This window comes from Alosa pseudoharengus, unplaced genomic scaffold (assembly GCF_046254945.1).
Source record: "Alosa pseudoharengus isolate Yale_2024_CS ecotype anadromous, Long Island Sound unplaced genomic scaffold, YU_APseudo_1.1 YU_APseudo_1.1_scf_24, whole genome shotgun sequence".
Taxonomy (NCBI): Eukaryota; Metazoa; Chordata; class Actinopteri; order Clupeiformes; family Clupeidae; genus Alosa; species Alosa pseudoharengus.
In genome coordinates this window covers 19,434,261-19,445,527 of record NW_027468689.1, presented here as the reverse complement: position 1 = coordinate 19,445,527, position 11,267 = coordinate 19,434,261, and the positions used below count along the sequence as shown (strand labels likewise).

Sequence of the window (11,267 nt, the reverse complement as noted above, 5' to 3'; positions counted from 1 at the left end):
TATTCTGTATGCGATCACACTCTTACAGTTTGCAGCCGTGGCTTCCTCCTCGAGAGGAACACTGCCACCAGGCCACCGAGTCCACAGATTGACATGGCGATCACACCCAGAAATGCATAGGAGATGGGGCAAGACACTAATGGGAGGAAAGGCAGTCAAAAGCAATATAATCAAGTTAGTGTTTACTTATACAGTACTTTATACACAGAGGCCGTTTAATGTGCTTGGTCCTTGATAAGAGAGACTAAACCAAGTTTAAACTGAAAACAGTGACCGTAAGAAATCTAAAAAACAGAAATATGAATGTATTACATAGCGCTGCAAAGCAGCAATGAATGGAGTCCAGTTGTTTAGCAATTGTGTAGTTTTACTTCTTGGACCTCTAATATTGACCAAATCAAATCAATCCAGTGTAAAAACGTGATCATGTAATGCTGAAAAATTGATCTCACCATCTGATACTCCTTCACTCCTGCTGGAAACTGGCCCATTCAACTGGCTCATGTTGAAAAACGCCGGCCAGTCTTCGATTATGATTACCTGACCGCTGGAGACTACTTGGTCGGGAGAATCCTTTGCGGTGTGAAGTGCTCTTCCTGTCAAGGTAAAAGAGCAGGTCAATTAGCCTACTACAAAAATGCACAACATCTGAACACAAAATGAAAACATTCAGATTTCACGCGATTAATAAAATGTAAATACAATGCATATTATAAATGTATGCATTTTTTAAATTCCTTTATGCATCCATTATTGAGCAAGTCTTCATAACTCAATTTCCATCAACACAGCCACCCTCAAAACTCAAACTAGTCTCAGGATGCATCAAAGCAGAATTGATCCTTAGTGGGACCATAGATCTAGATCCATTCTGATCTAGTAGTTTTTTTTTCTGTGAAGGGATTCTCACGTTTCCGGTTGCATGACTGCTGACAGGAGTGCCCATTAGAGGAGTAGCAGACAGAAGTGCTACAGTGAAAGAAGACCTGTGAACACACACACACACACTTTAGCCCAGTCTGCACAGGCTGCAGACTCATACAGTACACGCTGCAAACCAAAGTTCATGAAATTGCATATTTCTACAAGCTTTTAAACAATTACTTTGCCATATGGCAGGTCATGTTTGTAGTTGAAGTAGAAAAATGATGTCCATACCATCTGCTGCAAGGGAAGGAGGGACTCCTGCTCCACAAAGGTGAACATCTTGACAACAAAGCGCTTGTGATGGGTGGGGTACGGAAGCCCAGAGGAGACATCAACAGGTACCACTGTGGTCAGGTAGCGGTCCTCTGCATATGGACACCTCAGAAAAAAAAAAAAAGACCCAACCAACTTAGGGCTCACTACATTTACATAAGATAGAGAAAGCAGAGTGGCAACACTCCCATAAGAGACCATGGAAAAAGATGGCAGCGCTTTTCCATGCCAGTGCCAGGATTATGTTTTGGAACTGAAACCTGCTAATCACTTGGTCAGTAGTCAAGGAGTTCCCTTCAGCATCCAGAAATACATCCCACCCTCCTACAAGACAGCCATTTGGAACATTTAATCGTGTGGAGGCATGAAAGTCGCAGCCCTCGCTCTCTCTATGGCTCTGGGTTCAAGCACAGGTGTACAATAAGGCAAGTTTATTTATATAGCACATTTCATACACACAGGGGTAATGCAATGTGCTTTAAAGTTTACATAAACAAAAGTAAAAAACAATAAATAAAGGCATAAAGAGCAATAATAAAAGAAATAGTTTTTACAATCAAATTATTTCTCTATGGAATTCACCTACCCATCAAACAGGAGGTCCCACTGTGGAAGGCTAAGGGAGTCTGGGGATGAGGTGGCCCAGCAGTGGTCCAGAAGAAGAACGATATCCGGATCGGTCCGCTCTAGGATGCGCACCTCGACATGGACAGGCTCTCGCAGAACTTTAGTCACCGGGTACTCTTCCTCCGTGTAGTATGAACTGTACACATCCTCTGGACAATGAGACCACGTGATTTATGGGGTTTCCCCAAGTCAAATAGTGCAGCACCAGCAATTAAACATATATACATTTACCTTTATTCATTTAGCAGACACTGTTATCCAAAGCGACTTACATGGGGCTACAGTATGTCAATTATATTACAAGGTCCATTCTTCCCAGAGTAACTCAGTGTTACATGCCTTGCTCAAGGGCGCAACGATGGAAACCAGAAATTGAACCCACAATTTTTCAGATTACATCGTTATATCCTATATGATTATTAAACCATTGTATTCTTTCGCTACATTTCATTGAAAACATGGCAGACATTAAGACAGCGTGTAAACCAACCATCTGTGCATCCTTTAGTTGTGCAAACACCGTTAGCCAGCCTGAGTTCAACTCGTATGGGTCCATCCTGGGATATGGGTGGAGGCGGAGGGAGTGCATTGACTTCAACCACAATAGCTTTCACAGCACTGCTAGAGTAGCGACACTGGAATGACAACCTGTCAGGGAAACAAGATCAGTCAGACAGTCAGAACATGCAGAGACTGGGCCAAAGCATTGGATGGATGGATGCATGCATGCGCGCACACACACACACGCACACTTACTCAAAGGAACTGTCTCTTGTGATGGAGCCACGAGGCCCAATCCCCACTTCATAGGCAGAGGACATGATATTTTCATACACAATGTAGTCATCCTCCTCCTGTTATTCAGATATATTGGACAAATATGGAAAATAATTCAGAAAACAAACACTGGGTGAAAATAAGGTGTTGGCTGAGCTAAGATGAAGAAATGCCAAATATCTACTTAAAACACACCTTCATGGTAGTGCCACAGCTGTTAAGAGGAAACTGGTAGATAGCAAAGGCTGATGTGGTGTCAACAGGCCCGCAGGAAGCCTCGGCCAGGCTGATGGAATCCAGACTGAGGGGCGGTTGAGTGGCATCCCTGGCAACCACAACTACAAACTGACCGTCGCGGGTACACTGCAGGGTCACTGATAAGCAGTGTTGGGCAAGTTACTTCAAAATCGTAATGTACTATGCATTACTTATTACTGTCATTTCAAAGTAATTTGTTACATTATAATATTACTGTCTCTGAATTGTAAGGCATTACACTACTATTGCATTACTTTTAAGTTACTTTCACCAAAATATCTAGAAATATGGATTTGCCATTCTAAATGCAGTTTATTACGCTCAATGCAGCTTGATCTTCCAATGGAGGGAGATGTGGTATAGCATAATGACTGAGCTAGGCTTAAGGCAACAGTAGAATGCAATAGGCGCAGTGCTCATAATGCAATACAAGGAACAATCATAGTCAGAATTTTGTTAAAAACCGACAAAAGGTCAAAGTCTGGTAAATTGTGATAGAAATACTGTAACTTTAAGGCCTAGGCCTACTCATTAAAATCAATAGAGAGCCTACTATATTGTAAATCAAAGATTAAAGAAACCGTATGTAAGATTGTGGCCAAAATGGGTACTACAATCACTTTCAAATTACTGTAGAGCGGTGTATCCCCTTCCCCTCCCCTCTGACTGGCAGAGTTGGCAACCGGATGACGAAACACTACTGACTTTGTGATTAGTAGATTGGTGGAGGGTGGCGCATTAGGCCAAAACACAACATCAACATCAGTTGAGGGCTGCAACTTCACTTTTTAAATGACAATATCCTGGCCAGACTACTGTTGTCAGTGATATAAGTATTTGAAATGAACATGATTTCTTAATGTCTAGTGACATATCAGGGCAATTTTATGATTAATTGAAATACAGTTCCTTTAATAAAGACATGTCAAGATGGTGGCCTGCTGGCCATTTCGGTGCCCTAAGTGAGTGGCTTTGAGTGAGTGACATTTAAATGATAACTCAAACACCTAAAGTAAAATAAAAGGCCTATTATTTACAGACCATTACTGTGTATTTTTAAAGATTAATTTCTGAAGAAATGCTGTTTTACTTATAAATGGTGCACTGTCACTTTAAGAGCATTGATCTTTACGTTGTCATAATGCCCTTTTGCCAGCTCTTGTTTACAAGCCTTATTTGTTTGAGTTACATTGATAGCACAATATTAACAATAATATGCACAATATTAAGTTGTTTTAAGCAACCTTCATTGCTTTGGAAATGGAAGTATGCAATGACATGTTGCTTCACATTTCGTTTTGTGAATACAAGTGAATTATGAGCCTGGTATCCACTTAGCTATCTGAATGGAATGCGTTTCAGTCGACTCAGTATATCATGTGCTTCATGTAGCCTAAATGCTACGTGGTGATTGAGTGAACCCAAAAGGTATCAAACTTGCATGTAACATCGTGTTAGTGCATTTTGACATTATAAACGTTATTGATGAAGAGTGAAACGCAGTTTGCAGTAAAGCTACTATTCATTGGTTACATTTGGGTGCCCCCTCTGTCCTTTGGTGCCCAACGCAAAGTGCGTGATGCGCGTGGTGGGAGCGGTGGCACTGCCAGGCTACACAATCTTTTTCTGCATTTCTATCCCTTTATTCTCTTCAATTCAAGTTCACAGCACAAAGCTGACATGCACAACAGCATAGTTTGTGTTTTATCAAGAATCAAAAAGATTAGCGTGGCACTACTTTAGATGTTTCATTAATTTACTTGTGCTATTTCGCGAGCTGAGAGATCTTTCGGTTTCGCACACAAAGTGCACTAACTATTATGTTCTTCATCTGACAAGCTGAAATTAATGAGCGTAGGCTTATGTCCATCCAGCAAATAGAGTCCGCCTGCGAGTCTGCTGCAGCCACAGTCATATTCAACCAGTATCAGGAGATAACGTTCTACTATTTTGCGCTGATTTTTTCTCCTCTATTGTTCTCGCGTGGTGTTTGCAAATATGTATCAAAACAAAACAAGCGCTTAATTTTGGGTTAAACTGCATTGTAACGCGCGTTACTGAAGTTTGTACCGAGTAAACATTACCCAATTTTTTTTTTTGTAATGCCTTACATTACCGCAAACAGCAATATATTACAGTAATTACATTACTTTTGTAACGCATTACTCCCAACACTGCTGATAAGACAAGGCAAATTACTGACACATCCAAAATATGTGGCCATGATTTAGCCTATAAGGCTTAACATGTATTCTCAAAGTATTGTGCTAATGAACTGCTAAGCAACTGAGCTGGTATGAGAGAGAAACTAGCAGCATTTGAAATCACCTGTCAATCCATAAAAGCACTGGCGTCCATCAAAACAGCAGTTGATGGCTTCACACTCAGCGTCAGTTACATCTGGCTCCCCGCATGGAATCCTGTCTAATTCTTCCACCTGACACCGCTGAGAAGGAGCAGAGAGAGTTTTAGTAGGAGTCTCCTCAGTACGTGACGGCTTCCTTTCCTGCTGGGGTGTTTGCAGTTGTGGATTCTGGGCAGACAGTCGTTGCTTCTGAACTGGTCGTTTTTGGATTAACTGTCCTTGTGGGATGTTTTGCCATTGCTGGGCATAGCACAAACTGAGATATACTAATAGCGTCTCGATCACGCTCAAGCTTTGTCTTTGCAGCATTGTTACACCTGTCAGCAGATGCGGTCTCTCTCAATCTTATAGGCTGCTGTTTTCTAATTTGTGACCTAATTGGCAACGCCCTCTAATTAAGAATGTCAGAACTTTTTTTAATTGTTAAAGTGTCACTCTTAACCATATCTCAAAACGTATGCATCGTTGCATTTTTTATTATTATTAAAAAGACCCTTCTCATTTGAATGATCATTGGTGCGTGCCAAGTGAGTGCGTCTGCAATCGATTGGTCGGCAGTGAATTCTACTTCCTACAGGGAAGTTAATCGAGCTCAGATGTTCGCGGATGTTTCATCTGGTAGACGTGGTAGCTGGCAGTAAGTTTGTTAGCCAGTAATGTAGGTTACACTGGCATTGCTGCACGAAATAAGTATTCCTAAATGCATCAGAAACCATGCTTGATTTTGTGATTTTTGCTGTGACATTTGTCGTTATCCTGATTGGTGCGGTGCTTTATTTATACCCGGTAAGAAAGTTGCAATTCCACTAACTTGGGCGAGGTTTCTTTTTCTTGCCAGATGACAGTTTGTTAGAACTATAATTTTGTGACTTTAGATCTTCATGTTAGCACAGCAACACGAATGCCTTCTTATCAATCACTAAATCCACTTGGATAATAACTTGAAGATGGAGTCAAATCATCTGACCAGTTCTGAACGAATACATAAGATGCGGAGGAATATGATAATATGGCTATTTTGATTATTTTATGACTTCTACACCATAGCACTGCAATATCCACTAGTTATCTTACTTTCGTTCTTCTTATAGTCTTCGAGACAAGCATCTGGTATTCCTGGCCTCAACCCAACTGAAGAGAAGTAAGGCCCCCCCCCCCCATTGCTTTCAAATCAGAGCGGCTCTCCAGGGCCATAGTGTAGGCCTACTGTGTCTTCAGGTCTCGCTGTTGTGTATTTCATCAGGGATGGCAACTTGCAGGACGTTGTCAACAAAGGCAGCTTGCATGAATTCCTGGTCGGCCTCCATGACCAGTTTGGCCCGGTGGCATCCTTCTGGTTCGGCCGCCGTCCTGTGGTCAGTCTGGGAACTGTGGATCAGTTAAGACAACACATCAACCCCAACAAAACCAGTGAGTTCCTGCACAAAGTTTTTTTTTACCCTTGTCCTCCGGGTGGGGGTGGGTGGGGGGTGTTAAGATTGTAAGATCTTCAATTTAATTCAATTCAATTCCAAAAACTCCAAATTTATCCCCGAGGGGCAATTTCCCCATGCAGCATAGTGACATAAGACATAACACAACATATAAGACAGGACAAAAGAAAGAGGATGGACGTGTAATGGGAATTAGTCCCAGAGGAGGAGGGACGATCGCATAAATAAAATACTGGTCCATGTACTTCAATTTTTTATACAAGACAAAGGGTCACCAAATGTCTCTTTCATGATCATCAGGATCATGTATGATTTTGATGGTTTTGATTCCACTGGTTTACTGTATATTGTGTAACAGGGTGAGGGACTGCAGTTGCCTGAGTAACTACCCTTGTCTCTACTGTCGTAACATTTCTCTTTTTCTTACATGAGGACCCCTTCAGTGTTTTCACATTATTCTAGTTAGTTTAGTTATACCTCTATATCTCTGATAGGAACTCACCATGTATGTACTGTTTTGCAGTGGACTCTTTTGAGACCATGCTGAAGTCATTGCTTGGCTACCAGTCTGGCTGGAGTGCAGGAGCAACGGAGACCGTCCTGAGGAAGAAGGTGTATGAGAGCGCCATCAACACCACCCTGCAGAACAACTTCCCTCTGCTGCAGAAGGTGACTAAAGCCTACTACATACTCGCCGCACCCGACCGGTAGCGGGACACTGTGACGTCAAAATGACAGATCTCTCTGGCACGCCAGGATTTTGGCCGGGTAGCGCACGGTAGCGCACCACTCTATTTTTGACCTGACAGGTTCTGACATATCCACCTCATCCAGGTGATTCTCCTACTTGCAGTGGTTTAGTGTACGTGATACGCAGGGCTATGCAGTATACCCACTTAAAAAACATCACCATCTCAGTATACCCTCTTAAAATAGGCAAGGATACGTATTAACATTTGGGGTTGATCACAGTATACCCACTACAGCTAACTAGACTACACCACAGTATACCCACTACAGCTAACTAGACTACACCACAGTATACCCACTACAGCTAACTAGACTACACCACAGTATACCCACTACAGCTAACTAGACTACACCACAGTATACCCACTACAGCTAACTAGACTACACCACAGTATACCCACTACAGCTAACTAGACTACACCACAGTATACCCACTACAGCTAACTAGACTACACCACAGTATACCCACTACAGCTAACTAGACTATACCACTGCCTACTAGTGTTGTGCTGAAGATGCATCCATCAGTACAGCCAGTGGAGTATTGGCCATCTGGCATACAGGGATAAATCCCAGTAGGCTTTCACATCTGTAGGCCAGTGGATTATCAAAACAAGATGTATTATGTTTCAACAAGCCTTCTAAAACAGGTAGTTCCGGTCCTTGATTATGATTGGCTGAATCCCGTTCGATTCCGTTGTAAAAACCCAGTGCAACCTGTCACATTAACGGCATTTCATTCTATATTAGTGCGCCACCACAAATTGATACAAAAGTTAAGAGTTGCTGCATCACAACATTGCTTAGCAACCATTCCACTTCGCATTGTGCTTAACAACACAGCTGTTCTAAAATCACTGGAGCCTACACGTGTCATCTCTCTCTCTCTCTCTCTCCCTTTCTCTCTCTCTTTCTCTCTCTCTCTCTCCTACTGTTCTTTTTCCTGTCTCAGCTTGGGGAGGAGTTGGTTACCAAATGGCAGTCTTTTCCCGAGTCCCAGCACATTCCCCTATGTGCTCACCTACTCGGATTGGCTATGAAAACTGTCACTCGGCTTGCTCTGGGGGACCGATTTGCCAATGATACTGAGGTCATACGCTTCCGAAAGAACCATGATGCGGTGAGACATCTCTGCCTTGAATATTTTGTTGAGCCTGTATTGTTGTCCGGTTGCTATTTTTCATAGATTCATAAAGAATACATGTTCAAATGAAATGATATGGTCGATACTTTTGGGGTGATGTTTATGCATTGTGATCATCTAACTACTAGATTTGGTCAGAGATCGGCAGAGGCTACCTTGATGGGTCCATGGAGAAGAGCTCCAGCAGGAAAGGCCACTATGACAGCGGTACGCACCCAGGCAGCATTGCTCCTCTCTGATCATTCTGGATATCAGTCACCCTTCATTTTGTGTGTGTGTGTGTGTGCAACCCTCAGTCATCTGTGTGTGTGTGTGTGTGCGTGTGCGTGTGCGTGTGTATGCGTGCTGCAACAGCATTAGCAGAGATGGAGTCAGTGTTGAAGTCTGTGGTGAGAGATATCAAGGGGCATGGCTCGGGCCAATCATCACTCATGGACTCCCTCATACAGGCTAAACTCTCTGAAAAACAGGTACATTTTATGTCTCTTCCTGGTCACACGTCTGCACAGGCACTAGACCAAAACCACAGTCAATGCACACATCTTTCAGGACCACCTGTGTCCTCACTCTCATAAAAATGTGCTGACTTTTGTACTGTTATCACTTTTATTCCCTAACCCTGTACTGGCTCTGTCCTTGTAGGTGATGGAGGATGCCATGGTCTTCACTCTTTCTGGATGTGTTATCACTGCTAACTGTGAGTTAGCGCTGTTCTGTCATCTATATCCTATATCTTCCCACCTTACAGGAGGTTGATCTTTTTCTTTCACTAGTCTGCATTAAATGTCTTTTTCTCATTTGTATTCCCAGTGTGTATCTGGGCTGTGCATTTCCTCTCCACTGCTAAGGATGTGCAGGAGAAACTACTGAAAGAATTTACTGAGGTCTTAGGGGACGGGCCTGTTACCCTGGAGAAGATTCCGGAACTCAAGTAAGGAACAGATATCCACTCTGGCTGTCAATCAAACACTGGAGTCATTTTGTTCTGCGATTTCTAATATAGTTATATGTTAGGGTACAGGTATACTCTGTATTTACTTAGTGTTATCCTTATTTTGTACAGGTATTGTCAGCAAATTTTGAATGAAACTGTGCGAACAGCCAAGCTCACACCCATTGCTGCAACCTTACAAGAGGTGGAGGGGAAGGTCGATCAGCATGTCATTCCTAAAGAGGTAACTAAACTCATACAGACATGTGCTTTTCTCTTTAAACATGAAGTCCAATTTAAGTAATCTTTTTCCTAATGTGTATAGTGTTTTATAGTATAGCTGCTTTTGATGTAAATTATTATTTATTATTTGTTTTCTACTTTGACACTGATTTCTTTGTGGTATTTCAGACTCTTGTCATCTATGCTCTTGGTGTGGTACTCCAGGATGGAGACACGTGGCCTCTACCCTACAGGTTTGTATGGAGGAAATTGTATTTCTGGGTAAAAAGATTAAGATTGTATTTTTCTCAATCCTCTGCAGTGTTCTAGACACCTCCATTAACACTCTTTGTCTGCTCAGATTTGACCCTGATAGATTCAGAGAAGAGGACTCCAGGAAAAGCTTCTCCCTTCTAGGATTCTCTGGGAAACAGGCTTGCCCGGAGCTAAGGTGAACAGGAAGTTAGTGCGTGCGTGCGTGCGTGCGTGCGTGTTGTTCGCATAACTGACAACAACCTCTAATGTGGTGTTAGGCATCTTGAGCTTCATGATTCCAAACACCTGCCTCTCCTTGTCTGCAGGTTTGCCTACACGGTGGCCACCGTGCTGCTCAGCAGTCTGGTGCGTCGGCTGAAGCTCCACGGCACAGACAGGCAGGTTGTTGAGGCCAGGTACGAACTGGTAGCCACGCCCAAGGACGACACCTGGATCACCGTCAGCAGCAGGAAGTAAACCTGGTTTGTGTGGCCCCATTCTCTGTGGAGGGGCGTCCCCTATTCCCTTCCCGATAGGGAAGTTTAATCTGTCACCAGCCAAGGCTGCCATCACAGTGATGCCACTGTCCAATGGTTAGATATTTTACATACATTTTGCATTTGCATTTCTCTTTTATTGGGCTGTTGGTTTGGAAACCAGTTGGACAAATTAATGAATAAAATGAAACCTTTGCAGAGAGCGAGCGATTTGAATAATCCAAGTGTACCATAAGTTGTCACTGTCACAGTGGCTACAAAATGTTTATGAAAATAAGAGAATAACAGACCCCTTTCTATTAGCACCACAAGTGCCGCAGCTCTTTGCCAAGATGTTAAAGGGATATTTTACATTTCTGGACTCCTGGTATTAACCGTTGTGGCTTAGTAGTCATTTTTGTAGAGGAAATAAGTATACATTAGAAGAAAATGGAAAGAATTGAAAACAGATTATTGATGATCATGATCTTAATTGTAATCAAACATTACAGATCCATTTCATGTATCCTGTTTGAAGAAACAAACAAAAAAAAATATATATATATATATATATATGTGACTGAAATGTTGAGACAATGGTAATAGTACCTAATAGTATTTTCTTTGTTAATAAAATTGTTGTTTATTGAAATTGTGATATTTAGTATCTCTATTTTCCTTAAGAAATCAGAGGCGAAGAAGGGAGAATGGGTTGTCCTTCTGACAACTTGATTTTTAATTTCATAATGTTAGTACTTGGGCAGTGCATCTTAAACACATATGTAGCTAATAACCTGATGAATCGAAAATATATTTCTAAATCCAAACA

The 11,267-nt window shown here is 42.1% G+C and overlaps 2 protein-coding genes across 2 annotated transcripts; one reads left to right on the top strand and one right to left on the bottom strand.

The window, feature by feature from the left end:
- Positions 1–14: 14 nt before the first annotated feature.
- On the bottom strand, positions 15–5,562 carry zp2l2 (zona pellucida glycoprotein 2, like 2). Its single transcript, XM_076302511.1, has 9 exons — positions 5,191–5,562; positions 2,800–2,978; positions 2,584–2,681; positions 2,318–2,475; positions 1,787–1,976; positions 1,159–1,306; positions 911–986; positions 453–596; positions 15–136 (listed from the first exon to the last, which is right to left on the bottom strand). The coding sequence occupies exons 1-9, from the start codon at positions 5,534–5,536 to the stop codon at positions 15–17; spliced, it is 1,461 nt and encodes a 486-aa protein (XP_076158626.1). The 5' UTR covers positions 5,537–5,562.
- A 253-nt stretch (positions 5,563–5,815) lies between these two features.
- Positions 5,816–11,094, top strand: cyp20a1 (cytochrome P450, family 20, subfamily A, polypeptide 1). Its single transcript, XM_076303394.1, has 13 exons — positions 5,816–6,013; positions 6,319–6,368; positions 6,471–6,637; positions 7,184–7,329; positions 8,363–8,530; positions 8,683–8,761; positions 8,909–9,024; positions 9,197–9,251; positions 9,365–9,485; positions 9,618–9,729; positions 9,897–9,961; positions 10,069–10,158; positions 10,289–11,094. The coding sequence occupies exons 1-13, from the start codon at positions 5,942–5,944 to the stop codon at positions 10,437–10,439; spliced, it is 1,392 nt and encodes a 463-aa protein (XP_076159509.1). The 5' UTR covers positions 5,816–5,941; the 3' UTR covers positions 10,440–11,094.
- Positions 11,095–11,267: the final 173 nt, after the last annotated feature.

What these genes read in the sequence shown, in the direction of transcription:
- zp2l2 (XM_076302511.1), bottom strand. Translation starts at nt 5,536, where the DNA reads ATGCTGCAAAGACAAAGCTTGAGCGTGATCGAGACGCTATTAGTATAT. An exon ending in GTGCTTTTATGGATTGACAG is followed by an intron (nt 2,979 to 5,190) that starts GTGATTTCAAAT and finishes ACTGCTTATCAG; the next exon opens with TGACCCTGCAGTGTACCCGC. An exon ending in ACAAGAGACAGTTCCTTTGA is followed by an intron (nt 2,476 to 2,583) that starts GTAAGTGTGCGT and finishes TTTCCCTGACAG; the next exon opens with GTTGTCATTCCAGTGTCGCT.
- cyp20a1 (XM_076303394.1), top strand. Translation starts at nt 5,942, where the DNA reads ATGCTTGATTTTGTGATTTTTGCTGTGACATTTGTCGTTATCCTGATT. An exon ending in ATGTGTTATCACTGCTAACT is followed by an intron (nt 9,252 to 9,364) that starts GTGAGTTAGCGC and finishes TTGTATTCCCAG; the next exon opens with TGTGTATCTGGGCTGTGCAT. An exon ending in AGCATGTCATTCCTAAAGAG is followed by an intron (nt 9,730 to 9,896) that starts GTAACTAAACTC and finishes GTGGTATTTCAG; the next exon opens with ACTCTTGTCATCTATGCTCT.